The sequence below is a fragment of the Agelaius tricolor genome, unplaced genomic scaffold, assembly GCF_023055355.1.
Source record: "Agelaius tricolor isolate 1412-34295 unplaced genomic scaffold, bAgeTri1.0.p SCAF_13, whole genome shotgun sequence".
Lineage (NCBI taxonomy): Eukaryota > Metazoa > Chordata > Aves > Passeriformes > Icteridae > Agelaius > Agelaius tricolor.
In genome coordinates, this window is record NW_027269273.1 from 17,581,724 (window position 1) to 17,599,615 (window position 17,892).

General features: G+C 44.6%; 1 protein-coding gene across 1 annotated transcript in view; it reads right to left on the reverse strand.

The window, feature by feature from the left end:
• TLL2 (tolloid like 2) overlaps positions 1 to 17,892 on the reverse strand; it is an 85,454-nt gene that overhangs the window by 40,118 nt on the left and 27,444 nt on the right. The window contains exon 2 of the mRNA XM_071438988.1: positions 13,951 to 14,061. Coding sequence (XP_071295089.1) covers positions 13,951 to 14,061 — 111 coding nt within the window. The remainder of the gene's footprint in view (positions 1 to 13,950; positions 14,062 to 17,892) is intronic.

Below are 17,892 nucleotides of genomic sequence, written 5' to 3' on the forward strand. Positions count from 1 at the left end.
TCTCACTCATACAGACTGGGAGCACCCACAGCCTTGTGGTGCTGCCTCCAAACACAAGGGTGTTTGGAAACAAACGTGAACATTTTAGAAGACCCTCTTCTGATCCACTTGAGTTTTTAGACATTTCTTATCATCATGATGCCTAAAGATATCCCAAAAATTAAAGTCAGTGGACAGACATTTAGTCCTTTTCTGATTCTTTCCAAGAGAGGGATCCCAGAAGAAGAGATTGGCTATTAACAATAAATAAGGAAGCCAAGAAATGCACCTTGTATCTGGAAGCAGCTGCACATAGATTGCAGATAATGTGTAGGTTCTGCTGTCCCCTCAACACATTCCTGAAGTGGTACCTCTCTGTCAGACTACTCTGTCACATCCAGAAGCAGAACATATTGCAGTGTTACTGCTCCAGAGCATGAAATGCCCAGGGTATGTACTGAAGCCCATTATCATTGGAAGCACTGAGGAGAAGAAGGGAGATTTCCTGTTTGACATGGTGCTCTGTGGAAAGCCAATAAAAGCAGGATTGGTATCCCACAAAGACATGACATTGACTTTAATGGATTTCCAGCATTAACAAGCCCCCCAAGATCACTTTTATCCTCACTACTTTCCACCCACTGCTGTGCTAGACCAGCACCCATCCTTCTTCAGCCTGAGTTTTGTATGCTTCTCCCACAGTCAGTTGAAAACACAGAATTTGTTGGGTCATGTCTCCATGCACAGAGCTGTACTAGATCTCCTAAACCCTCTTAACCTCCACATTTTTGTAATTCAATTCTTCCTAATAATTTGTCCCACTTAACAGCTGCAACCCCAGCAGAACACTTCTGGAGTCCCTGACCAGGTAACTTAGCTTCTGTGCATGACCTGGCAGAGACACAGAAGAGATTCTCTACGCAGGCTGGGGAACATTTCACTTTCTGCCTACAATGCATTTGTACAACAATTTGTTTTTCTATTTCTCACAGGCCAGCACTTCCAAGGGACCTTGGCTAACTGAAGGAAATGTCCAGTAGCTCGAAAGAACCACACATCTGAGATAAATCCACCACGTCTGCAAGCATGGCTGAAGAACAGGTGTATAAATTGTTTTCAGGAGCTGGAAGCAGCCTAAGGTGGTAAGTAAGGGTCCAGCGAAGCAGAAAGGAGCAGGCTGGGGCACTGCTGTGAAGAAAGCAGTTTCTCTCACTCTCCCAGGAGAGGAAAATGAAAATCCAATTTTGTTAAATGAAGTCCAAGTTGTTCAGCTGAAACCAAAATAAAGGACGAGATATTGAGAGTGCACAAAGCAGGCCACCAAAGCTATACTGTTTGTAGTTCCCTTGCACCACTAGCACAGGCAAGAGATGTGCAGGTTGAAGGAGGAGCAGGAAGCAGACTCCATTCAGAACCCTCACTTCCAGTAAGAGAGGGTGGGACTTGGAGAAGTAGCAATACATCAGACCTGAAAACGTGCCTTCTAGAAGATGCAATTTAGGATTGAAGGTATTTATTGCTGTGCATGGTCTGGTTTGGCTTTTTTGCTTAAGCCCAGGTAGTCTGAATCACCAAAGAGGGGACAATCAGATCTCCGGCCAACTAAAGCTTCTGTGCTTCTTCCACCTGTTTATGGACCATGAAGGGGTTCTTGTCTGAAAAAGGAAGAGGAAAGCCAGGCAAAGCAGTGAAGAAGCCTGCTGGTGAATCAGAATGCATGTAATTGGCCCAGAAATACCTACCACCCTCCTATTGGGTCCATTTAAGATCTCAAAGCTGCTTGAGGGGCCGCTGACTTCCAAACCATTTTAGCACCATCTGTCTTTCAGCTTGCATTGGAAAATGCTACTCTGAGGCAAGATGAGTTACCCAACTGAAAGCAAAGGAGAAACATCCGTCTATCCCGAGCCCAACTTCATTTTCAAATGATGCCTACCTATAATGTTTATCTAAAAAAAAAATTGCAGTCTGAGAACACAGAATATGCTTACACAGGAAATTGGATGGGATGAAGCTTGCAACACCACCCAATTTTTCCAAATTGTAAAAGTTCCCATTAAAATCAAAACCTGTTTCAGAACAGGTCCAAGCCAGGATACTTTTTCCTCTCCAGACCAATGAAGAATCTTTTCATGTTCACAGAGTTTTCCTTTCCCTTTCCTGATTGCTGTCCACACAGGGAAAGGGTTCCACAGCTGAACTTTGAAGATAGCCACCACCCATATGCTCATCACCTCTGCTGAGGACAAAGGAGTCCACAGTGAGCACTGAGGACTTGAACAGATTTTCCAATTTTTCTGATTTAGCACAGAGTAACTTGGCTGTGCACATAATTATTTGCTCTCAGGTGAATCAAATCACAGCAAGACTTTTTCTAATATATCTTACTGTGGAGAAAAGGCCATTTCAGAGCTGGGACACAGTGATTTAAAAAATACTTTTGAAAAATTATTAACAACTTCACCTCCCCTACCTTATGCATTAGAACACCCTGCTTTCATAGTCTCACTCAATATACAGGCTATTCATATGGCATGGCTTAGAGACTGGATTTCAAACAGAGACTGCAATGAAGCACCAACAAAACCAACATGAAACACTAGTCACTCTTTAGAGCTTGAGTTCTGGTCAGTTCTGTCATATTATGACCATCAGAGAAGCTCCTGGAAAAACAGGATAAGTCAAACAATGCAAACATGCACTTTTTAACTTCATTAACCAGTGATCAAGAACTGTTTAGCATAGGAAAAAACTATTTCACTGGGTTTTCTAAGCACAGAAAAAGTGATGATTTTATTAAAACAATTTCTGCTGGGAAAATGCATTCAGAATGCAGAACAGATGTTTCCCAGAGTTGGTGGAAAGTCTATAGCAAAAACCTTTCATAAATCCCCGTACCCTGGAGATCTGAGCAAACGATTTGAGATATATCCTTCAGCATTTCCTGTCAGTGGAATAGCTGAAGCTCCCTCAATTTACTTAAAGAAAAATAAATTAAAGAAAGGAAGAATTCTGAGCCCCAAATTCCCTGCAGGAATCTGTTTTTCCTATTCAGAGTAAGCTGACTAGCTGCAATAACTCAGGAAAGTCCCAAGGTCCAGAGGCTTGACAGGCAGATGTGTCATCTCCACATCAGCTGTGAATGCTGGTGCAGGGAAGGAGGACAGTGGCCTCACAGGGAAGTTCATGAGAGGAGGAAGGTGAGTGCAGCTAAGCAAACCCAGGGCTGCCACAGACATCAGCTGCAAAGCACTTCATGGACCAAAATCTTCTGCTGGCCAGCTGTATTTGGAGTGGGATGGCAGGCAGAGCAGAAGTGCAGGCAGCACCATTCCCAAACATTCTGTATTTTCCCTGGATACTGCCTGCTCTTCTGGAAGTGGCAGCATTGCTTTTATACTGTGATGCATCTGGTTTTTAAAGAAGGCATTGCAAGAAAGGGGACAATCTGACCCAACCTCTCCACTGAGAGTTAATGCTTAAGAGGACCAACATTCTCTGGATAAAAGGAAGGACTGAAGACTGAAAGAGGTGTTTTCTAGTGGGCTGTAACAATCACTTCTGTTCCCAAGGGTAAAAAGACAGATAAATGAGAGATAAAAGAAAGAAAGAAGTTACCTACAACCTGTGTCATTTCACTGGTTTCTTCCAGTGACAAAGAGCCCTTTTACTGAGGCAAGTAAAAATGAAATACTAAAGTGGGCACATGAGTATCCTGGCCATGTGAGTGTCTCTGTTATTTAGCCAGGTCCTCACACATGGGGTAAGGACTTCTCCCCTCCCAGCATATAACTGAGTAATGCATAGTACCAACTGTCCCCATCCCCTTGCACTTGATTTCTTGTCAATCTGATGGATCAAGATCTACTCCTAACAGGTGTCTGCTTCACTATTACATTCCTCTCAATTCACAAAAAACACCTTCCCTCCCTGTCTCTCTTTTGGAAGGAAACAGAAAGGAAAAGGAAGAAGGAAAGTGAACTTGCAGGCAATAAGGAAACTGTAAGAGCTGGCTTGGGTTCACCCATTGCTGTCCAGCCTCAGTGCAGCCCAGGCCGCTCTGGACAAGGCCATGCAGAATTCCCTGTGCTGCCCTGAGCAGCTCCCTGCCCTGCTCCAGCTGGGGCTCCAGGGAGAGCCTGCTGCTCTCAGAAACCCAGCCAGGCCACTCCTCCCCTTCAGCTCCCTAACCCTCTTGTTTTCCCCCCACCTTTGTTTATGCTGGATAAAAATTAACTCAAAAAGAAAACACTTACATGGGAAGCTAAATTATGTTTGAATGGAATTAAAACCCTTTCCATGAAGAATGTTTTGTGCCACTAGAGAGACCTTTCTTCCTGCCTAGACATTCAGACACTCACAGTCCTGGAGCTTCTTGGAGAGTTTTGGTACCTTCTTATGCCCTGGGAGCCTGAACCATGTTTAACAGGCAGCTGAGCAGCCTAAGCAGATATAGCTGAGACACTTCATCTGCTTGGTTACCTACCAGCTCCACCACAGCCCATTTAAAGAGCACCTGAAACCAACTGCCGAGCCAGGGAAACTGAGGCAGGAGCCAGCAGTGCAGCCAGACAAGTGGGACTTAAAACACTTTGGGAGCACAAGCCAAATGTAGCCACTGTTAGGTAACCTCAGACTATCTCCATCCACAAGGTCTCCCCGGTGGAAGAGGTGCCCAAATCCCTTGCTGCCATTGGAAGAGCTGTGGGGGAGCTGAGGGCAGAGGCCCTTTCCTCCCTGCCCCATGGGTGCTGGGGGAGCTGCCCTGTCCCTGCCAGGGACAGTTGTGCTTTGCAGGGGGAGTGAGGTCTCAAACCAACCCCCACCACAAACTGACTCCAGGATTCAGCAACAACTGAAGAAAAGGAGTGGCTAATCCCCTCCCTAACACAGCCTGATGCATCTCACACTCTCTTTTCCTCTCTAGGAAGTGGAACTGCAACATAATCTGAATATTTCCTTTTGCTTCTGATCTTTGCCCTGAAGAAACTTGTTACCCATTCCCTGGGGCTGTCCAAGTCACCATCTGGCCTCAGAAATACAACAGCAAACACAGTCCAGTGTTCCAGCCTAAAACTAATTTGCTTTCTTTCCCCACTTGACAGCTGAATAAATACTTTGTCCTCACCATTTGAAAAGGGGAGCTGCAGCAAAGGGGTTTTGTCCACTGCAGCTACAAGCATCAGCCTTGTCTCCAAATTAAGCCTGAACAAGTGGCTCAAAGTGAACACATTTATTCCACAAATGTAACCCCTTTCTGCTCAGAATCAACCACGAGCAGTTTACAACTTCTAATTTATTTGTTGCTTGCTATTGTCCAACAAGCCATTTTGGCAATTGATTGTTCCCTGGACCTTCCAGACATTTTTCTGACCAGTGTGAGCAACTTTTATTTTGTGGACACAGATTCCTGCTTGAAAGTAGAGAGCCTGAGGGTCAAGACAGCCCAGCCAGTCTTTCAGAGTGGCCATCCTGCAATGACTGCTCTCAGAGCTTATTAGACCCTACTCTTTCAGAGACTGTTTCTGCCTCCAAACTCATTTGCCTAAAACACTCTCAGAAATGATGAGGCAGCTTATGCAATTGAGGCAAATACAATTTTTCATTTGAGCAAATATTCAAGGAAATTAGGCATTTGCCCAGCTCTGAAGCACAAATGCATGATTTAGTCAATGCCACAGTTATTGGCTAAGCACTGTTGAATTTTACAATTAGGGTAATGGATTTAACTTTCAATGTAATTTCCATATGGATAAACTGATCTCCTCAAGTACATTTGCCCATGTGCTCCCTTCATCACAGTTAATTAATATAAAACTATTTAATAACATCCACTTAAATACAAAAGACCATTCAGACTCTTCTGGCATCAGTAAAAGCAACAGCCTCCAAATGTGATACACCAGCTGTAGACGAGAGCAAATGAAAATTTAATTAAGAGCGATCATGAGCACGACAGTTGCAAACAGAAATCAGATGTTATAAATGTTCCTACACTGTGATTATCCCAGCTCCTGAAAGGGTTAATTGTGCCAACCAGTACCAACTTCCAGGTGCTTTAGATGTGCCCAAGAGACCTTTGAGATGAGGAAAGTAGTGGGGCTGGGAGCCAAAACCTGGCATAGTTAAGCATGGAGCAGCAGGGATTTGGCATCATCTGTGCAGGAGCACGGCAGCAGCCATGCCCAGAGCTGATGGTGGCACCACACTGAACAGGAAGAAACTACAGAAACACTGTTTGGAAGCAGCTTCAGCCATGGTATCAATGGATGGCTTCTGCAGATATTTTTGGGTGCTTAAATAACGTTAATTGCTCATTAACAAAATCCATGCTATTTAATTTCCGAAGCGAAGCATTTGACAAGAGTGATACTGAGTTACTCGCCTTCCTGGATGATTTCTGAAAGAAGCATATGAATTGTGACTCACAAGATAAGCACAACTGAAGTTTCCACTAAGAATGAGTAAGTGGCAGTGTTTGAAATAGCTGGGGATTTTTGTTACAATGGAGAAAGCTTTATTGCTTGGATGGATTCATTTGTGCAATATTGCAGCACTCATAAAACCACTAAAATAAAACTGTGTAAGGCTGAACATTGACTGAACAGCAGAAATCAAACCACTTATTTTGACAGGTGGAAGGCCACCATCCAGAAAACCTGATTTCAGGGAACGGTACATTTACAAAACAAACTCTGTGGAGCATGTGACCAGCTGCCACTGGGAACTTAGGAGGAATAAGATCATCTTAGTGCACAGGAAATGTGGAGCAAGTAACAGGGCTGTGTATTCAGGTTCTGCTCTGCCCATTCAGGTGTACTCAGCACCTATTGCTTGGGACTGTCTTTACCCTGCCCTGCAGAACCTTTACCCCAAGCAAAGGGGAAAAAATAGATAGATTTCATTTCTCTGTTTGTCACAAGTCTGGAACACCACAGCCAAGTGTGTAAAGGAATACTACATGCCCATTAGTCCTACCTGGTTTCAAAGCAACGTGCCATACTGGAAAGACCCTAGCTGAAAGAAAATCAGAGCCTGTTGGTGGGACAGGTGGAGTAAAGACTCTAGCACCTCTTGTTGCTTGCTACTCAGGCAGATCTCAAGAGCACCCACTGCACAGGAAGGCACTGGACAGCCCCTGAGAACAGGCAGATGTGGCCAACATCCTGACTTCCCCACTCCTGACAGCCATGCTGTCCTGATGCAGGGCTTCTTCTCCAGCCTTACAAGGGAGACCTGTCCCCTTTGCACATATACACACTCCATGCTTTGGCATCTTGACTTGATGATCATCCCTCCTCTCCTACCATCAAGCACCAGACTGGCAGATTCTAGTCCTGTGACTACAAAAAGTGCATCCCTAAGATGAGAAAAATCCCCCTCAATAATTTCCAGAAAAGACTTCAAGCTGGCACTCAGAAACCCACAAAGAAAAGCACTTGGTGTGAAAATATCAAACCTAAGAAAGGCATTTTCTAGCAGAAGAGTCTTAACTACAGAGGGAATTAGGTCCACCAGCTAAGGGTATGGGATTTATGCTTAGTTATCTCTATGCTAGAGAAAATCAGGCAAGTCTGAGAAGGTTGCAATAGGAATGTAAGACTCTAGGCTGGGAGAAAACAAAGCACAGTATCTGCTTTTCTTCAAAGAGAAGATCACTGGCTTCTTGCATGGAAGGGCAGGTTTGGGACAGGGAATAACTCTGAAAAGCAGAGGGAACAAGAACACTCTCAGCCCTAGAGGACTTACTCAGCTCCTCCAAAGGGGAGCTCCTGCTTTGCCTTAGCAAACCACAGAACTGTGGGAAATGCATTTCATGGTTGTCTGCTCTGGTAAAACCCCTGAGTGAATCGACTCACAGAGGTAAACATTTGGACTAGTCATAGGAAAATAATCTGGCACAGCTAACCAAACCTCAGCATCAGGCCAGCTCTAGGCACCTACCTTTCCACTCCTGAGGCTCCTCTTCCTGTTAAAAATGTGCCTGGACTGCAAAGAGACATCCCCAGAGTGCATGTCACGTGTTGTGGAAAACTGAAAGGAGGCGTGCAGACAGCTGGACAGAGCCCTCAGACAGGTCTGCTGGAACAAAGATGCTCCTCTACTCACACAGGAGGAAGCAACCTTCACTAAAGATTTCCCAGGGAAAGAGCAGACCCCTGCAGAGAGTTCACAGATGTGGGTTATGTTACAGCACGTACACAGTTACTTGCATTGCTCCTGGCCACTTATGACCAATACAGCTCAGGTTAAGTTAGCACAACCCAGAGACTTGCTCCAAGCCTAAATGAATTAAAAGTTGGGCTCCAAGAAGTCCTAAATGCTATGATTCTGTGGTTCTGTGAAATCTAGCAATGCTGAAGTCCACTCCTTCTACCCTGAACTGAGTGACATTACAGTAGAGGACCAAATATGAGTTACAATGGGAAAACCAGCTGAGGTGGCAAGCATCTGTCAAATCAGCTGAATTTAACAGTCTTGCTTTCAGATCCATAAATCAGATCGTCCCTGGAATCTCAGTTAGTCACGGTCTAAATCCCTGGATTTTGCAGTCTTCTAGAAGTATATTTTGCACTAAGTTAAATTTCACTAGAAACACATGAGCAGCATTCAAGAGGACTCTGGTGTAATGTGTAGCACTACTACTGGCCACAGCCCCTCCACTGAGGAAGCTTTCACAAAGTGAAACAGCAGAAACCCTGCTGGTGCTGCCACCAGTACCTTAAGCATTCCACTGGAGAAGTCCTGCTCTCCACCCTGGAGCAGCACAACTCTCAGCAGGAGAGCTGCACCCCAGCAACCTGTCCAGCAAGTAAATCCAGCTTACACGGGATTGCCTTTCCTCAAGAATGCAACCAGAGACAGATGAGCATCTTAAAACAAGAACAAGCAAAGCATCCTGTTGCAGATGGGCCCATGTGCAGATGTGGTGAGGCAGCAGAGCAGCTGACTGTATTTTCACAGCACACTCAAGAACAGCAGAGCTGCTGCCAGTGAACCAGGTCCCTGCTCTTAAGACAAGGTCTAATGCAGAACTCCTGTCTGCCTCATTTGTCAGAGAATTACTGGCATGAATTTGCTGTCAGAGCCTCCAGTCACTGACAGCAGCCTCTGTCTCTCCTAATTTCAGCAGAGAGCCTGGGCTCAAATATATCCCTCTTCCAGTTGCACTGTTATCTGAAGCATTACTCTAGCTAGAAAAGATGCTCTTTGAATTTCTTCTGCCAGTCATTTGTGGCAGTGTGAAAGGCTCATCAGGGCCTTCAAGCCATGAGCCTCAAAACCTCTCGGGATGAGAGGTAAAGAAAATTTGTTTGGACTGTTCTTGAAAAGCATTCTTGGCCACAGTGGGATGTGGAGTCAGCTTCTTAGCATCAAGCCCAGCACAGCATGGCATCAGTGAGGGCAGCCAGATACCCTCAGCCTCTGATCTGCTGCTGCCAAACCCTGAAGAGACAAACTTGCCCTTCTTACTCACAGAGGTGCCTTTCAGGACTAGAAACTGTCTCTATGAAAAAAAAAAAAATAGGTAAAAGGAAAATGTATCAGAAAAGTCCTCATTATCCCCAAAATGCCCATAAAAACTTAAATCAAGCCAGTTAGTATTAAACAGGCACATACCCCTAAGAGGCATGGCAAAAAATAAGGTCTCCTTCCTCTGTGCCTAATGCTTCAGCAGGTAATCACCGTGCACCACTGGACTCATTTGGGCCCAAAAGAGAGGTGACACTGTGCCATTTCCCAGCCTGCCTCTGGATTCTCTTGTTTTCCCACTGCAGCAGATGAATCCTCAAAGCTTTCAGTCAAATTTCTTCTAAACTAAATTATATTGTAAAAGCAAATATTTTCACTAGAGTTAAAAAAAAAAAAAAAAAGAGAAACTTTTCAGAACTGCAAACTTTTTGAAAAATCTTTCATCAAAGTGATTAGGAGTCGGTGATGCACGGGCTTGCTGAGATAGCACTCACTGGCAGATCTCCAGGTAACAGATTAATTTCATTAATTAATTTCATTATGTTCTGAACCATTACTGTCTCTCTACAGGTCCAAATCCTAAGGGCATCCATTTCAACACCACTGCATGAGAACACCTGATTTTCATAGTAAACATAACACCTAAACTTGATCCCACAGAAACAGAGATAGGGAGGCAGTAAGATCTGCATTTTAACAATATGCCTCAGTGTTTGTGTCGCCTTCTAGCAGCAAAACATTTTTAAGGAAGAGGAGAAATTCCTTGTTAGGCAGATTTTATATGGTATTACACATGGTGATGGCAGGATGAGCAGGTGATGTGGAGGACATAGTCTGGTCTGCAAAATTTCTTATAATATAAAGCAACAAACAAAAAAATCACAAGCAAGTCACAGTTTATGACTTAGGTTCAAAGGAAAACAGCCAATGAGGGAAAAAAAAAATCTGGAAAATTAGAAAAATCTTAACTCAAAGAAAGGTCAAATGTTCAACTTTAAACAGCTCTTTTGCCAGGTGACTGATTAGAATAAAACTAGGTTTCAGGTAAAACAGAGCTGAGGTGAGAGACCTGTGGAAATGAGCCCAGAAGTCATGTAATGATCACAATTAAAACTGGGTTGGAGGACAGCACTTTGGGAAAAACCTTCAGGGATGTCATGGAAGGGTCTAGAAAGAAATTAACTAGTTGGTAGCTCCTGGTAGAGCACATCTCCTGGCATCCACTCACAGTTAATCTGCACTGCATGCAAATAGCCTCACACAGCTCAGAGCTGTACCCAAGTCACTGCAGATCAACATGCAGACTCTAACAACTGCTTGGATTAAATGGGTTCCACTCGGCCACAGACCACCAGCATGCCTGCCTTTCCCTCAACGGGACCTGAAGGAAACTCCACTTGTACAATGTAACCAAATTCAGATGTTTGCACACAAGATGCTATTGAAAACCTACTGCAGTTTTCAGATGCTTGAGCTGTACTCTTCCTGATAAATTTTTAGGAAGGAAGCTCCTTTGGAGCAAATGAGACTGCTCACATGAATAAGGACTATCAGGTCATACACTGCACTCCAGAAGACTTTAAGTACATAACACAAATGATGCAATTCTCTGTGTAACGTCAATTCCCAATGTGACCACTAACACAAAAGAATCTGGGTACACTGCACAGAGAAATCCAGACAAAGCCAAAGATGAACATCATTGCTGGAGCACTGAAGTAAGGCACCAAGGAGACAGCCACCTCTAAAATCCACATGAGCAGTTTTTGAGGGGATTACCAGAGAGCTCTGAATCAGCATTCCTCAGATGGAAGGAACCACGGTCCTGCTCTGTGACTTTACCAAGGAGACAATGCTATTTGGTCCATTGCTTTCAGATACTAGGAATAAAACACTAACTCCAATATTTACTGAGAAAATGCTTGGAAACACTGAACTTCACAGCATTCCCCTCTCAAGCAGGATCACAAATATTTCGTTTCTGAAAAATTACCATGGCATTTCTGCAAGCAGGAAATAATTGGAGAAAACATGCCTGAAGCACACTCACACTGTGAGATTAAGCTCAGGACAGAGATTCATGGCAAAATCCAAAGAGTTCTCTGATTCCCTGCCCCTCTCTCTCAAGGACCCAGAGAAGTACCTAGCTATTTTCTAGACAATGACTGGGAGAGGGTGAAGAAGGGGAAAACTTGAAACATCTGACAGTCTCTGTCTTTACCAGCCAAGGCAAAGCTTTCCCTCAAACAGTGCAATGCTGGATCCAGAGGACCTCATGTCCCAATCACTCCTAAATACATGGGAACCTCAATCCTCCTGCAGAGCCTGACAACTGCAGATGCTCCACACCAGCTATCAGGATGCACACCTACAAACAGCCCAGCAGTGACGAACTGCACAATTTTCCATTCTCCTTCCAGCTGAACAGCATTTTCTGGGAACAAGGGAACAACACTGGGCCAGAAGAATGCCTGGATGACTAACGGCATGGTCAGAAGGGCAGCTCCCTGCAGGAAGAGCCTGGGTGTCTGTATATAGGTACCAAGGACTTCCTCCACTATACCACTAATCCGATTAACAGCTTTAGGCAACTCTGAAATGTTATCATTCAAGGGCTTCCATTCATAAAGGGTCTTAGGCTGTTTCTGTACAGAGGTTGCATTCTTCCACTGGAAATAAAGCAGGGAGTAGGATTTTCTCCCAGGGAAGAATGGAGCCCAATCCCCCACCATGCTGAAGTAGGCCACCCTCTTACAATTCACAAGAGTGTCAAACAAGCCTCACAAGAGAAAAATCAACCCTTCCTGCCCACACCAAGAGCCCCTCACAGGGCAGGTGACCACAGAGATCCCTCTGTGTGTGCGCTGCAGAAAGCATCACAGTGCCAGGGGCCGCCCATTTGTCAGCTGCACTCCCAGGGGTACAAATGAAACCTGCTAGAGATGAGGACAAGGGAAAGTGAGTGAGATGACATCTCTGTTCACTCAAGGCAAAGCATTGTGTGATGCATCAGTAAAAAGTGCAGAGACTGGTCCAAACACACCACACAAGCCGTGGCTGTAAGAGACCTGTGCCAGCATTAAATGATACAGATGCGAGTTATAAAACCCAGTTCATTTTCCAGATGGCACAGGTCTGGCACCAGTGCCAAGTGAAAGAAATGTGCTAGACATGACAACTAAAAAAGTTACCAGAGAAAACGGATACATTCAAACACATCTGACTTTGCTTTCCCAGTAACGTCCTCATCTAACTTCAGGAATCAACAAAGATGTGAAAGAGATTAATGCTGCCTGTCCCACCTAGTCCTCATTTTCTGATATATCTTCTGCTCCTAATAACCTACCACCTAAGAATGTGTGACAGCCAAAAACATGATGGGCTAAGTGACACAGCAATGCAGGACAATGGCATTTCCAGGGAGCTACCCATAATCTGAAGAACTGGACAGCCCTTCTCTACCCAAAATTTCAGTTACATTGACAAATAAATATGCCTGTGTTGGATGTGTCATCATTCACACTCATCCAATAGGAAGGTGGACCACTCATCCCCAGAACCACACCTACATGGTACTTAGATGCTCTGAAGCCACAGCTAGGCAGTTACAAGGAAAGAGAACCAGCTACCAGTGCTTTCAAATGATGGATGAGCTGAGTTGCACAGGGATCAGGTGAACATACAGTTTCAGTGATTTTCACCTCTACTCAGCCTCTCACTCTACTTGCTAACCTAGAGGCAGAACAGCGAAGAAAAGCGGAAATTTGTTCTGACCTTCTTTGTCTCCAGTCCCTCTGGTACCTCTCAGAGCTCAGACTTCCAGCAACTTCTCTCTTGCAGCATAAAGTGAACTAGAGAGAAAAATGCTGTGGGGGAGCCCTCTGAATCAGATGCAGTGTTTCAGAGACTGTTAGAGCTGGAGTCTAGTCAGAGTCCTGAGTCAAGAAACACCTTTGGTCTGGCATGAGACCGAGCACACATTAGAGTTACACAGGGGGATAAACTGAGCACACACTTTACATAAAATCAACACCATTACTAACGTATTTTGATTAGAATATCACTTCTAGGGCAGTCTGGATGCACAACTGCAATGAGTTTTACTAGGCAGACAGCTGAAAAAATGAGTTATTCCATTAAGATCATACAGCAAAAGAAAAAGGAGCACAGTAAGAGTCAGAACTCCTGACAAACGGAGTGGCCCAACTTCAAACACATCTCCTTCCAAATTAGCAAAAAGGTATTTCCTCATAGAAAGAGACCAGTGCTATAAATCTGAAAATATCCCTCAGACAAGATAGGATTTGGCTACATCAAACTGTGACTTGATTTTTATTTAACAAAGTTCAGAGCTGGATCCCACCCTCAGTGTCACAGCTGAGCTCTGCACACACCACCCTGGCTGTGGGAACAGCAGCAGGAGGGAAATGGAAGTGCTCCTTCCCTAAGGACAAAAGCAGGTGAAAGAAGGCATCCCCACCCCAGGGCTGCCCTTACCTGAAGTGTGTCTTGCGTTGCCATCTGAGTGCTTTGTTAAGTCAGCAGTTCTGTCTATTTGAAACAACTTCAGATCATCTTCATCTAAAGCGATATCTCCCCAAAAGGCAGCTGGAGAGAAACAAAGTGCAATTAGTTCGGTTTTTATTTTGGAAGAAAGGTACAGTTCCCAGCTGGCTTGTACCACACATAAAAGGCAATGACTTCATGGACCAGAAAAAGGTCAAAGGTTGCTGCAGTTCTAGAAGTACCAACAGTGGATGGACATCAGTGGAGGCCAAGTGACAGCACTTACATTAAGTCCCAGCACAGATCCACCAAAATGAGATTATTACCTGGGATCCCTTGTGCCACTCACTCACACAGGTGTGACTCTCAACGAGGTGGTGTTCACTCCTCATTAAAGCCTGCAGGAGGCAACCACCAGCATTGTCCTATTTCCTGTGAAGGAGCCAGGTAAGTCACAGCTCAGATCCTCACTGAGACTCTGCACTGCACCATCCCCAGGTGAACAATGTGTGTAAGACTGGAGAACAGCAGTGAAGCACTCAAGCTTAGCAGTGGATATCTAAAGGCTACAGGCTTCAGGATCTCACACAGCCAGACACACTGCACTGGTCCCAGTCCAACCTGAGAGCCAGCCTACCATTTCCACTTAGCTAGAGAAACACCAGTTATTTGTCCCCTTGTGGATAAGTTCCCTAGATTTAAGTTTGCAGAGTTTTCAGTTTTGTAAAAGTCTTTGCATTTCAGTCAGAAGGCAGGAAAATAAGGTAAACAAACGGATCACTTGACATTCACAGCTCAGAGAAACAGACTAGAAATCATTTGAGTAGAAAAAATTATATCCCTGGAGTATCCTGGCTGAGTTGATGCTGCACAGTACCAATAGGTACCATTTTGAGAATTTGAACAAAATAAACACAGGCAATGAGGCTGTTGACCAAGCCTAGCAGATCTTTCAGATATAAACATTACAAACAGAGCTCTTAAAACTCATACAAGAAGCCTGTACAGGCTGATGAAAACTTAGAAAAAAACAGAGCAAATTAATCAATGATACAGTTGAAGAGAACTCAGACAGACGAGGAACAATACCAAGGCACTGTCTGCAACAATGGCCAGATTTGATGAAATTTCTTTTTACTTCTCTTGTTAAGTCAACATTTACATTACTTGAGGGGAAAAACCATCCCATTGCTACACTAGGAACATAACTGATCAAAGCATGTTAGACCTGAAAAACCAATGTGCTTTACCAATCATTTCACTTTTACTGCCAAGACCAAATGGAACATGGACCTTTGCCCGAATATCAGAAACTTGCAATCAGATCTATGGCAATTGAATTAAGAAGGGTTAACTCAGAGTTTTCTCTGACACAACATGGTACTGGTTCTGATGCAGGACCTCATTCCTCTATTCTGCACCTCAGTCAGTACAATAGTGTTTGCCAATGTCACTGGTCTGGGATGTGGGCATGGAAAGAAATCTTTGCTTGCTGCTGCCTGCTACAAGCAGCAGAGCCCTAGCATGAGCAGAGGGGGACTCCACTGCTTCTCCCTTTCCCTGGGACAAAGCTGTCTCCCCTGTCTACCTGGCTGTGGCAGCCTCAAGAGAGACTGGTTCCAGCTTTTTGACTGGGTCTCCTTAAAATTGTTACCAAAACCCAGGTCCAGAAGAGGACATAGTTAATGCAGACAAATCTATAACAGACTAACATCATCAATAACTAGGGTAGACCCTTCATTTGCTACACAAACACAGAACTCAGGCTCTCCCCAACTTCTGGGCAATCCAAGCCATGACTCAGAACAGAGAACACAAAACACTGGCAGATCCCCCCCAGGTAACAAGTCTACCAGTACAGCCAAACATCCCAAGCTGACTGGGATGAAAGTGGAAGAAAGCAGTGACATAGGTTCCTGTGACTGCAATTTGAAGAGAAGACATTTTATCCATCCACAGAAATTACTTGCCCAGAACAATGTGGCAGTGAAGATGCAGAGATGCAAATGGGATCCCATCACCTCCCCAGCCACATTTGGGAAGTCACTGCTGTACTGGCCATCTGCCACCAGCATTCCCCACCCTCTTGTCACACCCACTGTCCCAACTCATGGCCACCACCCTGGGCTCTCAGTGGCTCTTTCCCTAGTACCACACAGTCTGTTTCTCAGGCTAAGGCAGCCCATGCCAGAACACAGCTCTCAGAGCAAGCCTGCAGCATGGATTTACACCTACAGAATTGTTATGTTTCCCTTCCCAATGGAAGGCAGCAGTTTACTCCCAGTTCTAGCAAAGGGATCTCTTTCTCTTACATAGTAATAGATCATCCTGAAAGATAGCCCACTACAAAAGCAGAATTTCCCCAGCATTTATTTCCAGCTCTCTGCAGTCCCAGTGTGCTCCAGGGGAGCCATGATTTATCCCAGTCCCCAACCAGCTGAACAATTTTCCTTGCTGGAAGTCCCAGCTGAGAACACTACACTGCAACTTCTCCTGTGCCATTAAAGGCCCCTTCCCAAAGGCTGCAAGCCTGAAAGCCTGCCTGCACCCAGAGGGAGCTGTCCCACAGGAAAGCCCAAGCACTTTATTTTAAAGGGTCACAAGTTCAGAGAATGCTGGCAAATGAAGCATCTGAAACCATCCCTTCTGGATTCTTTTACTGAGTTCTCCATTTTAATTTAATGTGGGAGGATTTCCAATTAAAAAAAAAAAAAAGAAAGAAACAAGCAAAAAATATAAATCTCCAAACAGCAGGCTAACAAGCTTGGAAAGCAGAGTTTCTCTTGGCAGAGCTCTGCAGCGTACACCCAGGTGCAAACTCTTAACACACAGTGCAAGAGCATGCCAGCTTTTCTTTGAGAAAATGCACGAATCCCTCTGGATAGTAAGAACCGAGCAGCTCTTACTGAGCTTGATGGAGCCAACGTGAGAGACTTTGCTCCTCTACTGGACTGGGAACCTGCACCAACCACCTGAATGCTGAACCTCACCACGCCCAGCACGTGCAACCAGAGAGCTGTTCTTTCCTGGGCAAAAGGGAAGGATGACTGTACTAAACAAACAAATTCAGCACCAAAATGAAAAAAGCAGCCTGGCAAGCTGTCTGCATTCTCAGCACATTTCTCCCACAGGAAAACAGTCCACATGCTGACATCTGAATGCATGCTGAGCACAGGGTGCCATGGCACCAGGGAGGCACGGCAGGTGGCACTGGGAAGGAGAACCCTTCCCCTGGCAGAGGACAGGCTCAACAGTTTTTCCAGCTGCCTCCCCCACAGCCAGAGCCCAAAGCCATCAATGTCTTCACAGTCCTCATTTTCCACAGTAACATTTTGGGGAGTCCCCAGCAATGTGACAGCACAAGGTGTCTTCTTTCTAAAAAGTTCACCACTCTCCCCTGTGACTCACCTCCAACTTGCATTTTCCCCCTTAACATCACCCTTCTCCTATTCCCACTTGCATTTTCTCCTTTCCCTGGTTCTGAGTAGCACAATCTTATTTCAGGGGAGAAAAATAATTGTGCTGTCTCTCATGAGAACTCAATTCAGAAATGTTCACAACAGTTTAAAACTTTCATTTTCCATGAAACGTGTGTTTCATCCAGGCTTTTTAATAATAACCTCATATTTTCTATGTTTTTTTCTCTCCTTCAAAGACACATAAGGAAAAGAATAAATCACCAAAAGAAGCTTATGGTATTCAGACAGAAACCAAAATAATATTGTTCCTAAAAATACATCTCAACCCAAAATGTACTGTTGCAATTTGTTAAAACCAGGCTTATCTATAACACTTCAAGACAAATTCCTGGGGATGGGTATCCTTCACCCTCACCACAGTTAGCTACAAGCTTCTACAAGAACACAAGCCACTTGAGCTGCCAGAAGAAAAATATGACTCCATACTTGAAAAACATTACCCAGTGTCTGTGTT